The sequence below is a fragment of the Notolabrus celidotus genome, chromosome 6 (assembly GCF_009762535.1).
Source record: "Notolabrus celidotus isolate fNotCel1 chromosome 6, fNotCel1.pri, whole genome shotgun sequence".
NCBI classification, from domain to species: Eukaryota; Metazoa; Chordata; class Actinopteri; order Labriformes; family Labridae; genus Notolabrus; species Notolabrus celidotus.
The window spans coordinates 34,747,440-34,762,758 of record NC_048277.1 but is presented as its reverse complement, the minus strand read 5'-3'; the positions used below and the strand labels follow the sequence as shown (position 1 = coordinate 34,762,758).

Below are 15,319 nucleotides of genomic sequence, written 5' to 3'. Positions count from 1 at the left end.
TTATATCAATTTTGGCGCCCCATTTTGGACAAAGTGATACCTCTTATCTCTTGTTCTGTACATGCAAACGTACAAAAGTAACAGCCAGATTTATCATTCAATGTGATTATTTGCCATGAAAACAGACGGAAAAGGATGTTTCTCAAGCCAAATGTCAATCATGTGGTCTGACACCTACCCCCCTCTGAGTGGTTTAAGACTTTAAAAATGACAACAGAGAAGGTATCAGTGTTGTTGTTTATGGTTTTGTTTGCTTTTGAAGGTCATAAAGAGGCATCAGTGTTGGTTTCAGTCTGTTTCTCAGCTGGTGAAAAACTCCTCATAGTGCCTTGAAATAATAACATAAATAGAAATATGGAATTCTGCTTGGAGAATTGTTGACATTTGTTATATTATACTCTTTTCTTTTCTAAATCTTGTTTTCATAAATGTACTATCCTACTTTGCTTCTGGATTAATTTAAACCCTCACTAATGTTGTATTTTTCATCATTAAGTACCTGAAACCTTCATAAGAATATATTAAACAGCCGTCTAGTAATCACTGCAAGTGTTTCTGATTCTGATTCTGAAGATCATAATTTGATTATGAGATTGTAAAATCTATTCCTAATTTATATTTAGTTTAAAAAAGAGGCCTTATTGGAGAGTGGTCTTAATTTTTTAAAATAATGCAAATTGTGCATATTAAAACCTGGCCTTCTGCTGAATTTTTAAAAGGCAACACATTTACATTCCCAGTTTTGCAGGTAACACAAAATGTATTAATGTATAATGCTGTCAAAGGTCACTCTGAGGTTTCTGACATTTGTTATATTATCCTCTTTTCTTTTCTAAATATTGTTTTCATAAATGTACTATCCTTATTTGTTTCTGGATTAATTTATACCCTCACTAATGTTGTATTTTTCACCATTAAGTACCTGAAACCTTCATAAGAATATATTATACAGCTGTCTAGTAATCACAGCATGTTGTATTCTGTTTTGTTGATATCAAAGCTATGACATCTATCTATCTATCTATCTATCTATCTATCTATCTATCTATCTATCTATCTATCTATCTGTTTGTATTAACTTGTGCTGGTTTATTGAGATGTGATGCTCTTTGTAGTCAGTAGTACAGTCATGTGTCTGCTGTCTTCCTCCCTCTGAGCCTCTCTTCACTGCATTGCCCATCTTCCCCCTTTTTTCCCACACGACCTTGTTTTCAACATGGATGCCAAAAAAATCGACCCACACATCACTGTTTATGTCCCCGAAGAACCAAACTAACAGCCCCCTGCTCCACAGCGAGGCTCGGAATCCACAAAGTGGGACCCCAGCTGTGTAAAATTAAATCTTAAACATTTATCTTCCACGACCACGCAGCGCAGCTTCAACCAGAAGCCCGAGACAATACGAAAACCGACGCGGAATGGCGTCTGCTAGGGGCCCGGGAACATGAATAACAAGGAACTCAGACTCGAACTGGAGCTAACGGACCAATCAGAGGGTCTGAATCGCGCATGGGCGGAACCGTCCGTTGGAGGATCGTGCTGTCATACATGTTCCCGGTGTGTGGACGCGGCGCAGCGTTTCCTGCACTGGTGCATGGTGGTCGAACAGGAGGAATTGTTGGAAATTTTTCGGAGGTTAGTATATAAATTGGTTTTTACCCAGTATGCATTATTCCCACAGCCATGTCTGGGAGAGGGAGTGACAGGCTGCGGCGGGGATTAAACAGAAGGATGGGATATTCAGTGTTACCTTAAACTTAACGGACACCCAGCGAGTCTAAACGCTTATTTAACATTAATTAGCTCTTTCTTGTTTCCTTACTGCGACGCTACTTAAACAAACCGGGCTAGTAGCTTCTTGGTGTTGCTAACTAGCCTCCTAGCTGTCACAGACTCAACTTTACAATTATTTAAACATGTTAGGAAGCTGTTCTCTGTTAAACATGACAATATTAAACCCAACGGTTTGATTCTGTCAGTTGAAAAGTCGTGACATCGCTTTTTGGCGTAGTTAGCAATGCTATTAGCTTAGATGCTAACCTCTCTGCTGCGTTCTGACACATCGGAGGTGTTTTCACACGCTAACACACTGTCACTGCGAGCTACCTGTCCACACAGGCTGCAGCTGGGTCACTATTTATGTTAATGTGACATTAATGTGTCACTGTAAGGAAACTAATATGTTTGATCGTAGCAATGCTACTTATAGCTAGCTCCAAATTCAAACTAACTTGCGCCCAAACAGCAACGATAGTTAAAGACACAAATTCAGACATTGAGCACTTATTATCTAATTGATATATTTAGGTTACAACGTCTCAAATACATGAAGTTCAAAATGTGAATATGTCTCAGCAAGTATTATTTGTATCTGTGATGAATGCAGCCAACTAATGTTGTAATGTCATGTGTTACATTAAAGCTCCTGTGGGGAGTTTTAAGCTAGCTACAAAACAGAATGAAGTTAAAGCTTATGTCACTACAAGAGAGGTGTTTTCACATGCTAACACACTGTCACTGCGAGCTACCTGTCCACACAGGCTGAAGCTGGGTCACTATATATGTTAATGTGACATTAATGTGTCAATGTAAGGAAACTAAAAATGTTTTGTCTTAGCAATGCTACTTACAGCTAGCTCCAAATTCAAACTAACTTGCGCCCAAACAGCAACGATACTTAAAGACACAAATTCAGGCATTTAGCACTTATTATCTAATTGATATATTTAGGTTACAACGTCTCAAATACATGAAGTTCAAAATGTGAATATGTCTCAGCAAGTATTATTTGTATCTGTGATGAATGCAGCCAACTAATGTTGTAATGTCATGTGTTACATTAAAGCTCCTGTGTGGAGTTTTAAGCTAGCTACAAAACAGGATGAAGTTAAAGCTTATGTCACTACAAGAGAGGTGTTTTCACATGCTAACACACTGTCACTGCGAGCCACCTGTCCACACAGGCTGAAGCTGGGTCACTATATATGTTAATGTGACATTAATGTGTCAGTGTAAGGAAACTAATATGTTTGATCGTAGCAATGCTACTTATAGCTAGCTCCAAATTCAAACTAACTAGCGCCCAAACAGCAATGATACTTAAGACACAAATTCAGGCATTTAGCACTTATTATCTAATTGACATATTTAGGTTACAAGGTCTTAAATATGTGGGTTCATAATGGGAATATGTCTCAGCAAGCAGCATTTGTATCTGTGATGAATGCAGCCAACTAATGTTGTAATGTCATGTGTTACATTAAAGCTCCTGTGTGGAGTTTTAAGCTAGCTACAAAACAGAATGAAGTTAAAGCTAATGTCACTACAAGAGAGGTGTTTTCACATGCTAACACACTGTCACTGCGAGCTACCTGTCCACACAGGCTGCAGGTGGGTTACTATATATGTTAATGTGACATTAATGTGTCAGTGTAAGGAAACTAATATGTTTGATCGTAGCAATGCTACTTATAGCTAGCTCCAAATTCAAACTAACTAGCGCCCAAACAGCAACGATACAAATTCAGGCATTTAGCACTTATTATCTAATTTACATATTTAGGTTACAACGTCTCAAATACATGAAGTTCAAAATGTGAATATGTCTCAGCAAGTATCATTTGTATCTGTGATGAATGCAGCCAACTAATGTTGTAATGTCATGTGTTACATTAAAGCTCCTTGAGGAGTTTTAAGCTAGCTACAAAACAGGATGAAGTTAAAGCTAATGTCACTACAAGAGAAAAAACTAATGATATGAAAAAAATCAATGCCCCAATTCAAATTAACAAGCACCCAAACAGCAATGATATCAGCTCATAATAAAGACACAAAGTCAGGCATTGAGTACTCATTATCTAATAGACATATTTAACTTACAATGTCTTGAATATGGGGGTTCAAAATTTGAATATGCCTCAGGAGGAATAATTTATTTCTGTGATAAATGTAGCTAAAGTAATGTTGTAGTGTCATGTGTCAAATTAAAGCTCCTGTGAGGAGTTTTAAGCTAGCTACAAAACAAGATGAAGTTAAAGCTAATGTCACTACAAGAGAAAAAAATGAATGCCCAAATTGGAATTAACAAGTGCCCAAGCAACAGCGATATCACTTCATAATAAAGACACAAAGTCAGGCATTTAGCACTCACTGTTTCAAGAGTGATATTTAGGTTACAACGTCTTAAATATGTGTGTTCATAATGGGAATATGATTCAGCAAGTAACATTTATTTCTGTGATAAATGCAGCCAACTAATGTTGTAATGTCATGTGTTACATTAAAGCTCCTGTGAGGAGTTTTAAGCTAGCTACAAAACAGAATGAAGTTAAAGCTAAAGTCAATATAAGAGCCAGAAAAAGAAAGAAAGACAACCAGCATAAAGATTGAGGATTGAGGCTATTTTGAATATCTGAAAGTATTGCTGCAGGGTAGGCGTCAGACAACAGAGGTGCCAACACAAAGCCAAAGTTCAAGTTCCATGGCTGGAAATGCCCTGGGGTCCTAAAAAAATCATATTCAAGAAATGGATTTGTCTGAGAATACGCACATTTAAACTACGATTATGATGGTCCTATTTATTAATTTTATTTAAGAAAATTTATTTCCTCAAATGTAGTGTAAATAGAGATAGTACAAACATTTTTAAATGAATCTTTATCCCTCAACAATTACATTTTTAGCTGCTGCAAAGTGCAAATAAACAAGAAACAACAGATCACATGATGCACACAATGTACAAATAATCAGACAAAGTAAGAGCAGTGACAGAGCTGGGATTCTTGCACATGTAGTTTAAAAATGAACAGAGAAAAAGTAATCTGCACAAAATAATAACAATGATATTAACATTATTGATGTACAGGCAAAGTCAAAGACCCCAAAACAACATAATAAACCAACAACAAAACAACACAACAGTAATTGACCCAAACAACACAAGAGCCTAACACATGACTTCAGACCAAGAGGACAGAAAATAAAGAAGTGAAAACGCGACAGAGAGGAAACAGAAATAATTATAATAAAGAACATAACAGCTATAATTGGAGGTGGAATGGAAAGTTGTCAAAGCAACACAAAGCTAAAGCAATAGGAAATTGAAGCAATAAAAAGCCACATTAAGGTTAGAATAAAAGCATCAAAGTTATGTAACAGCCATAAAAGCATTAAAAAAGACCAGAGCAATAAAAATATGTTGATCAAATTGGGGTTAAAGCCATTGGAGGGATAATAAGATATAAGATAATAAAATGTCAGATTTAATAAAGAGAATTAAGAGACGATGAATGCTTAAAAGGAGGACAACAAAGCAGCAATATAATATACTGTAATACAATCGCACATGATTTTCAGAGCAGGCTGGGTTAGTGAAACATAAGACAATCAGAGTAGTAGTGTTACATTGATCTGTATGAACATTATCAGTCAGAGAGAATAAGGGGATATTATGTCCCAGCTGTTTCAGATATTTTCAGGTGTTTACATCTTCAGTTGTGATCTGAGTTATGAAAGAAAAGCTAACGTTTGTGATTAGATAAATATGCTTGTAGATGGATGGCGGCAATGAAATGTTCAAGACATGTTTCATGTGGGTTTTTGATGTGAAAACAGGTCATTATAACAAATAACTACATGAAAAGCACTATAAGAGCTGATAAATAAAAATGTTGACTAAAGATCTAACACAAACTTTTAGGAGAGTGAATCTACAAACAACAGAAAAGAGTTTCTGCAGTGTTTATTTAAATGTTAATGTCTGCAAACTTGCTCATAAAACAAAAAAGAAGGATCAACTTTATGTGACTTTTTCTTTAAAGTGTACGTCTTTAGCTTTGTTTAAGATGTCCTCTGATATTACTTTTACTCTACTAGCTAGATTACATCCTCTGGAATATAACCTTTAAATCAAAATCTAGTGAAACCCCATATTAAGTTTTTAATTTTAATATTAACATGCTTTGTATGATTTGACATATTTCAAAGGAACAGGGTCATAAAGAAGCAGATTTCCGCCCTGGGCTACCATTGCATGTTTCTTTTCTTCTTTGACGTCTACACGACATCATCTGGCGAGTGATTGACATCCCTCTGTGCTTTCCTCTCTGTCACATCCTGCAGAGCGTCTCGATTCTCAGTGTGTTTCTGTGTTTCCTGTAATCTGAAAGTGCGTCCCCTGCTTGTGTCTCTCCAGCAGCTGAAGCATGCTCTTGGCCCAGATAAACCGGAACTCGCAGGGAATGGCTGAGTTTCATGATGCAGACGGGCAGCCGGTCACCCTCTGTCTGACAGAGGCTGTGACTGTGCAAGGTGAGCTCTTCAACTTAACTTTGTCCTCTTTATTGTTACTGCACATACAATGACTCAGCTTAAATGTAAGAAAGCATTGTTCTGTGCATCTTTAGTCCGGCTGTTTAAGCACTGTCATCTTTTGTTGAATTCCCAGATGGGGATCAGATGGACACCATGGACACGGTGAGCCTGCAGGCCGTCACTCTAGCAGATGGATCCACGGCGTACATCCAACATGACTCCAAATCCGCCTTTTCAGACGGTCAGATCATGGACGGTCAGGTGATCCAGCTGGAGGACGGCTCTGCTGCCTACGTTCAGCACGTGGCGATGCCCAAAGCAGGTGAGACGCAGCTCCCTGCAGTAGCCTACCAACTAACAGGTATTTCTACTTCTGAGTGACATAATCCTGATTACACGACTGAAATTATGCACAAAGATATCTCAAAGTGAGCAGGGTCACTTTTACTGATGCACTGCATATACATGTGTTTGCAGGAGGAGACAGTTTACAACTTGAAGATGGACAAGCAGTTCAACTTGAAGACGGGACGACAGCCTACATTCACACACCCAAAGGTAATCCTCCATCCATGTGCAAACAACTGGACCTGAGCCCCGTGTCCTCACTCAGTCTCCTCATGAACATCCTCTTCCTCCTCTTCATTTCAGACGCTTACGACCAGAGCGGCCTGCAGGAGGTGCAGCTGGAGGACGGCAGCACCGCCTACATCCAGCACACCGTGCACATGCCTCAGTCCAACACCATCCTGGCCATCCAGGCAGACGGCACCATCGCTGACCTGCAGGCCGAGGCCACAGCCATCGACCCCGAGACCATCAGTGTTCTTGAACAGTACACCACCAAGGTGAGCATACCTTAACACTTGTCCCCTGTGTGATGATGCCACAATGAACCTGTTTTTATTCGTCTATTGATGCTGCTCTGCACTGCACATGACATCACAACCATTTTAATGCTGTTTTAATTTGTAAACATACACTTTTGAAGTCTTAAATTTTACTTGCTGATATGTATTTGATATTCAGATTATTCTAATACAATATTCCCAACTATTTATTTACTTTCTTTGTCTTGAATTGCTATTTTATGGCTTTCTGTTGCATTTTTTGCATCTGTAAGTCTGTTTTTTGACTATAGCATTTCTAGTTTTTATCTTTTAGTGAGGCAAAATGTTGATAAATGTCAATATTGTCTCATCCTTTTCTGTTGTATAGATTACATTTTGTCTTCTGTGCTTTTATTGTCTGACATTTTAACAGATTTGGATTCCTGTGTCTGCTATTATATCTGAACTCTTACTTGAATGTGCATCAGTGTGCAAACCATTTAATTTTCAGTGAATTTGCTGATCAATTTATGATAAATCTATCCTCAAAAATTGTGAAGAAAGCTCATCATAATTTCCCAGAACTCAAAGTTATATCTTTAAATTGTTTCTTATGTGCAGTCCAGAACAAAACACTCTTCATTTACTTTCAGAAATGTAATGGAAACTTTTAAAACCTCACATTTTATTAATAATAATAATAACAATAATAATAATAATCTTTATTTATATAGCACTTTTCAAAACAGGGTTACTAAGTGCTTCACAAATAGGACAATGAAAACAAATAAAAAACAACAACAACCTGCAGGGAGGTGACAGCAAATAGAAATGACAGAAAGGAAGATAAAAAAAAAGGTTAAGATGAAATAATGTTGGAAGACTAAAAACAACGAAATATAAAAATATAAAAGAAGCATCAAGGAGCAAATGTTGACATTCTGCATGAAAAATAACTCAGATGATTCACTGCTTATTAGATCATTTTGCAGTTCATTTTCATCACATTGATTGATTGCAGGTGTAGCTTTTTAAAAACTCCTTGTTACATGTTTTAATAGAAAGTGTTCCTCATCTCTCCTCAGGTGGAGAACATAGAAAACCCCCTCGGGCCCTTCGGCAGAGTGGAAGCAGACAACGGCGTACACATGCGGGTAGAGGATCTTCTCTTAGATGTGACTTTGTTTTCATCCTCAGGTTTCACAGCTGAGTCTGACTCGCTTTGTTTTGTTTCAGATTGTGTTACAGGGTCAGGACAACCGGCAAAGTAGAGGCTCCAATGTAGGCGAGAAGTCTTTCCGCTGTGAATACGAGGGCTGCGGAAAGCTCTACACCACGGCACACCATCTCAAGGTAAGACTGTGGGAGAGAGAAGGGGGAGAAAAGCTGTTGCTTTGCTTGTGTGGGATTGTTAAATGGCATTTTTTCCCTGCAGCTTCTTCTTCTAATGTTAGCTACATGTTTGTTTGTTTGTTTGTCCTGCAGGTACACGAGCGCTCCCACACAGGAGACAAACCCTACATCTGTGACTATCCAGGCTGTGGGAGGAAGTTTGCAACAGGTGAGTGTGGAAATTCATTTTTCTCACAGATCTCTGATTCACTTTCATCTCAAATCAAGCCATTTGCTCAATAGAGAATGCTGTATTATTTAATTTTTGTCAGATTTAAAGTATAAAAAGATTGAAAAACATCCTCCAAGTAGCACATGTATTGACTTACTTGCAGCTAAACTGCTATAGCTCAATAACTTGATTAAAAAATGCTATAAATACTCTTCTGACCCTCTTTAAAGTAAGACATTTAATTAGTCAAAATCAGCCCAAGGTGCTCCGATGTGATTCAATAAATAATCCCACAAAGTTTAAAGAAATAATCTTGCTGTAACCAGACATAAAGGTTTAACTGAATGTCCATGATTGTCATGTTTTAAGGGTATGGACTGAAGAGTCACTCACGCACACACACGGGGGAGAAGCCATACAGGTGTCAAGAGCTGAACTGCTGCAAGTCCTTCAAAACGTCTGGAGACCTTCAGAAGCACACGAGGACTCACACAGGTACACAACCAGGAGCGAAAATAAATAATCATAAATATGTATTCATATGAGGTCTGATGGCGGGTTTAGAGAGCTGTAGTATACAATGTAGGGTTAAAACTACCAGGCCTTAGTCATGCAACTCTGGTTTTTGGAATAATAGATGGCTATTCGGTGTCTCTCCACAGAATGAGCTTTACGAAGGGTTTTGTTTTCTTCATGGTCGGAGCCATCACTGTGCTGTGAGAGTTTTAACACACATGGATGAGACGTCAGCATGTGTGATGATGGTTAGATTCACCTGCAGTCTAGTCCTCTTGGATTAATATTCAGGTCGCTGCATAGTTAAATTAAGAGTCTAATTTTTAAAGAATTTTCTTGGGCCGTTTTTGCACATTTTGGACAGGGAGTATTGGAAGGAGGGAATGGGGATGACATGCAGCAAGAGGTCAAGGGTCGTGGTCAAACCCTGTGCAACTACAGTGAGGACTGTTGCCTCTTTACACGGGGCAAATGCTCCTACAGCTGAGCTAAAAAAAAGCGCCCTATTAAATCATTTCTGTACAAACTTGCCATCATTTAAAAATTATAACAGAACAACAGATGCAAAACAGTAAAAATGTGTTTTGTCCATTTAAATATAGGTCCCATTTAAACATACATTATTATACAAGTGCACACACTTAATTTTAGTACCTGCAGGGATAATTCTGACGCTTGTTTTCTGCAGGAGAGAAGCCTTTTAAATGCCCGGTCGAAGGCTGCGGCAGGTCATTTACAACATCCAACATCCGCAAAGTCCACATCCGAACACACACCGGGGAGCGGCCGTACTACTGCTCTGAGCCGAGCTGTGGACGCTCGTTTGCCAGCGCCACCAACTACAAGAACCATATGAGGATACACACAGGTGAGTCATGTCAATATGAGGTTTGTCTCCTTACTTGAGTTGAGCCTCAAGTGTAGCATGTTGTAACCCTTGAGCTCAAAGTTCATCAAGTATTTAAATGACTGAAATCCTCATGATATCTAAACTTTTGTCCCCAGGGGAGAAACCATACGTGTGCACAGTGCCCGGCTGTGAAAAGCGCTTCACAGAATACTCCAGCCTTTACAAACACCACGTGGTCCACACACCCTGCAAACCTTACAACTGCAACCACTGCGGCAAAACGTACAAGCAGATCTCAACGCTCGCCATGCACAAACGCACCGCCCACAACGACACGGAGCCCATCGAGGAGGAGCAGGAGGCTTACTTTGAACCCCCGACAGGTCGGTGTGAATATCAGCGCAGTGAGAGAGGTTGGATCAGGTGCTGCAACGATTAGGGGACAGATGGAATCAATCTACAACAACTTTTTTAAAATGTTGGCGTTTTTTTTTAAAGATTTCTTTTATTTAATCATGTAAATTTAACTTTTGGGCTACTGGAAGGTCAAAGTGAGTAATCTGAACACCTGACTTGTGATAATGTAGTTCTTTCTTCTTAAAGATGGTGTTTTATTTTTTCATGTCTTACAATAAACATCAAGGAATTTTCTTATCTTAACTCTTGTTGTCTAGGATTTTCAACATTTAAATTTAATTCTGCTATTTGTGTATAAATGTTGTTAAAAAAACAGCCAACATGATTCAAAGAAAATCAAACAACAAATAAAAAGATTAAAGAAAAATGAATAAAAATGAAATTATAAACGAAATGCAAGAAAGAAAAAACTAAATTACAAATAAAAGATAAATAAAAAGAATGAATGAAATAAAAAAAGAATAAAAACTGAAATGATAAATAAATAATTAAAGATAATAAATAAAGACAATAAAAATAAAGAGAGAAAGAAAATGAGATTATAAATAAATAATACAGAAAAAAATAAAGGAAATAAAAGAAAGAAAGGAAAAAACAATTACAAATAAAAAATAAATGAATGAAATAAATACAAGTCAGAAAGAAAACTGAAATTATAAATAAATAAATTGAATAAAAATAAAGAGAGAAAGAAAATGAAATTGTAAATAAAAAATAAAGGAAATAAGAGAGAAAGACAGAAAAAGGGAAATTACAAATCAAAAATAAATAAAAAGAAAGAAAGAAAACTGAAATTATAAATCTATAATAAAGAAAAGAAAGAAAGAAAAATAAATTATGATAAAGAAAATAAAATGAAAAAAATAGTAAATAAACTAAACATAAAAATAAACATGAAAGGTAGAAGAAGTAGAAAACATTGTGAAAAATCATCATTACTGAAGAATACTGTATATGAATCAGAACTGTAAGTTTATATTGAAGAAAACTGTTGCCATAAAAATGTGTAAAGCTAGGATACTCATATTAGCTCCCTGTGAATGTGAAGGAAGTTTATTTAAAATAATGAAGTCTTTCTGTCTCTCTCCAGACGCCATAGATGACCCCAATGTCAGCTACACGACAGCAGTGGTCGACAATGAAGACTCGGGCTCAGAGCAGGTTCCCATCATCGACAGCACAGACATGGTCGGTCCGCAGCACGTTGCGTTGGTCACACAGGAGGACGGAACACAACAACAGGTAACAGAGTGTGGGCAACATACTGATGATGGACGAATTACAAGATAGGCACTGTTAAAAATAACACTAACACCAACTCTCCTCCTCTCTGTGTCGTGTCTCACATCAGGTCAGTATCTCTGAAGCAGACTTACAGGCTATGGGAGGCACAATAACGATGGTGACCCAAGAAGGCACGACCATAACCATCCCAGCGCACGAACTCACCACGCAAGGTACTCACTCTGTGACGATGGTGACGACGGACGGCACAGAGGAACAGGTACTTAAAGTTTAGAGTAACCTGCAGAGATTAATGTGACGTAGGTCTGTTTTAGATCTCCACAGATGTTTGATTCTTGCCTCTGTCTCCCTCAGGTGGCCATCATGACTCCTGACATGGCGGCCTTCCACACGGTGGAGGAGGCGGCTTACAGCCAAGAGCAGGATGAGATTCATCCTGTCACGTTACTGGCAACCTCCAACGGCACTCACATCGCTGTGCAGGTTTGTACACAAACAACACATGAGTCAAAAGACCGTTGGAGCTTCATTTAATACGTCTTACTGATGAGTGAAAGGGAAATTTTCACCTTCATGGTGTTAAAACAGGAAGTATTGTGGTATTGCGGTACTGTCTGGTGGTTTTCCTGTATTGATACTGCTGAGTTCTTGCTGAAAGTATCTCTCAGTCCTCTGTTGTTTGGATGATACTGACAGGAGTTTCAGTCTCGGGGGGCTTTTAAGTTAGTCCCCTGCCAGGTAATCCCTCCCCAGATCCCACCCTGTTGAGCTGTTAGCTTAAAGGCCCACCTTAGAATCACGGGTGGGTGGGGCTCAGCTCAGGGGGGGTAGGTGTGTTGCTGCTCTCCTGCTGGTGCATTTGTTAAGCAATCAATCAAAGGTAACAAAAAGGGGACTGCTACAGGATGTGTTAGTTTGCATGTAATCCAGATTGTTTTTTACAGAAGAAGGAAGCAAATGTTACAAGAATATTCCTTTTGTCTTTTTAATCCAGAATGAATCACACATTTTCACAGCGCCAAATCTCCAGAAACTTTGCTCTCCCACCTCAACAAACCAGAAATGTGATATTTGAAGGGTCCTCAAAATTAGGATGTCAAAACAGCTTCTTAGTGCTCTCTTGAAATGTTAAAAAATGAGTCCTACTTTTTTCATTTTGGGCGCATATTGAGCATGTTAAGACTAGCATAAAAGACTCTTGCACCCCTACTCAAAACACAACAGGAAGTCAGCTTCTGTAACTTGATTTTGGAAATCAATCAATCTTTATTTATATAGCCCCAAATCACAACAAACGTTATCCTCAGACTCTTTCCAAACAGAGCAGGTCTAGACTGTACTCTATGTTCTATTAAGAACAAAGACCCAACATCAAGACCGGATCAGATCCAGTCCCATCTTACAGACAGGACTCAGTCTGATCTCATCTTAATCCACCATGAGCAGAGCACTTTGCAGCATTTAGCAAGTTACAGTGGCAAGGACAAACTTCCTTTAACAGGCAGAAACCTCCAGCAGGACCGAATACTTTGTTTGTTTTCTTCATATTTTTCACATCAACCTGGCTTTATTGTTTAATTTAGCTTTTCTATTTAATCCTGGACCTTGTTTTAAAACTAATTTAGTAAGTTACAGTGGCAAGGACAAACTTCCTTTAACAGGCAGAAACCTCCAGCAGGACCAGACTCATGTTAGACACACATCTGCTGAGACTGAGTTGGGGTTGGAGAGAGGGATAGAGGGATTTACGGGTTCATACTTTAATTCCTCCTTACGGTTTCCTGCAATCCACTCCAAACTTGGTCGGTGTATTGAGGAGACATTGAAGGTTAAAAGCTTTAAAAGGATTAAATTGAGGTCGAAGTGCGGGAGTGTGGCTAGAGGTCAAAGTTTGAAGCTGATTCTATTTATTTTGCTGTGACACTCGTGCAACTTGAGAGAAGAGAGGAGTAATTAGAGGGGTGTCTATGAGTTACAGTCTTTGGTTTGTTCTTCAGAAGAGAAAATGTTGCAAATGTTTTAATTATATCTAAAAAAATGTGGTTTTATTTAGCTTAGTTTCGACAGCAGTGCAAAACATGTGTTGACCGAGCCGAGGAAATTATAGAATATTTATAAACACGTGTCTTTCCGTGACTAGAACATGTTTCAGCTACATCTTTACTTTGATAGTTTATTCAAATACTGTTAACTCTAAAGACTTAGACCCCTGAGGTGCTCCCAGATCTCATGACCAACAGTAATTTATCCTGAAGAACAGCCTCCATTCACCCCCTCCTGCTCTTTCTGTCATGTTAATTGCTCTGCTAAAACAGTGTTTCCGCTGTTTCCCATCATGTGACGGACGCAATGAAATCCTGCAGCCTGTAACGCGCTCAGTCACGGTCAGAGGTGGTATTGTCTTTTAAAGAGGTGGAAAAGTAAATAGATTAGATCAGCGGTGGTAGCTGTAGATTAACAGAGGTTATCAGTTTGTCAATCAGTGTTTGAATCATCCATGTCGTTTGTCTTTGTATCTGCAGCTCAGTGATCAGCCATCGTTGGAGGAAGCTATCAGAATAGCATCAAGAATACAACAAGGAGAGTCACCAGGTCTGGATGATTGATGGACTCATTATGGACTATAATGGATCAAATCCATCTCAAGTGGACTTTATCAGTGAAAGAAATCACAAGTCTTCCTCTCCATGTTTTTTTTTTTTTTTTCCAACAAAAGACAAAACTTAGCTTTTACGTGTACATAGGATTTTGATAACTGGAGTTCTGCTATGCTATTTTATCCCTCGACCAAAAAGAAGGACGAGGGGGGAAATGCTTTCTAATGTTTATGGTGCACAGTGCACAGTGCAGTGTACAGCTAATGCTATTTCTAATAAAATAAGAAATTGTGTGATTAAGTGGATGTTTGTTTCACTTTTGGGAGCGTGCATGTTGATGGTGAACTTTGTAACATATTTAAAAGGAACCTAAAGATGGATTTATTGTCCGAAGGTGAGAGTAGACGTGCAGGTATGGATACAGGTTGTCAGCCTTATCAGAAACAGCTGATAAGAAATGTAAAGGGCTTATTGCACACTGTTGACTGTGTTGAAGTATTTAAAGCCCTCCTCACACTATAGAAGTGATAGAAACTACATGCAGTACTCAACTACATTTCTTATTACTCTGCAGATTTAATCCAGTGTTTGTGACTAATCTACTTTACTGAACTTAGAGTTTGGTGTCCTTGGTGTTATTCTTCAATGGAAATGAAATCAATCAATCAAGATTTAATTATATAGCACCTTTCTTACAAATCAAATGCAACCCAAAGTGCTTTACAGCGATTGAAAACAAGAAAGAAGCAGATATAAAATAATGGCAAGACATATTAAAAAACAAAAAAGGATTTTAAAAGAGAGACTAATGCACACCCACAACAATAAAATATATAATTAAAATAAGTTAATGTATGGCCGCTTCTTTTGATCATGACCCCTGAATAATGGACGCATTGTCTCAAAGTCAATGTAATTGTGTGAGCAAGAGATACCTTCTAGTCTGTTAGAATTTGAATTCAACAGCCTGAGAGGACCTTAAGTCTAT

The 15,319-nt window shown here is 38.2% G+C and overlaps 1 protein-coding gene across 3 annotated transcripts; it reads left to right on the top strand.

The window, feature by feature from the left end:
• The first annotated feature begins 1,368 nt into the window (after positions 1–1,368).
• On the top strand, positions 1,369–14,631 carry znf143b (zinc finger protein 143b). 3 transcript variants are annotated; one of them, XM_034685976.1, is made up of 15 exons: positions 1,369–1,635; positions 6,197–6,309; positions 6,446–6,673; positions 6,790–6,870; positions 6,964–7,160; positions 8,228–8,296; positions 8,379–8,495; positions 8,628–8,703; positions 9,076–9,201; positions 9,911–10,090; positions 10,228–10,455; positions 11,580–11,731; positions 11,841–11,993; positions 12,089–12,217; positions 14,257–14,631. In XM_034685976.1, exons 2-15 carry the CDS (start codon positions 6,204–6,206, stop codon positions 14,338–14,340), a joined length of 1,926 nt encoding a protein of 641 aa, XP_034541867.1. In that variant the 5' UTR covers positions 1,369–1,635; positions 6,197–6,203; the 3' UTR covers positions 14,341–14,631. The 3 variants fall into 3 exon arrangements, with proteins under 3 accessions (XP_034541867.1, XP_034541866.1, XP_034541868.1); XM_034685975.1 differs by having other exon boundaries at positions 1,377–1,635; positions 6,194–6,309; XM_034685977.1 differs by having other exon boundaries at positions 1,385–1,635; positions 6,194–6,309; positions 6,446–6,634.
• Positions 14,632–15,319: the final 688 nt, after the last annotated feature.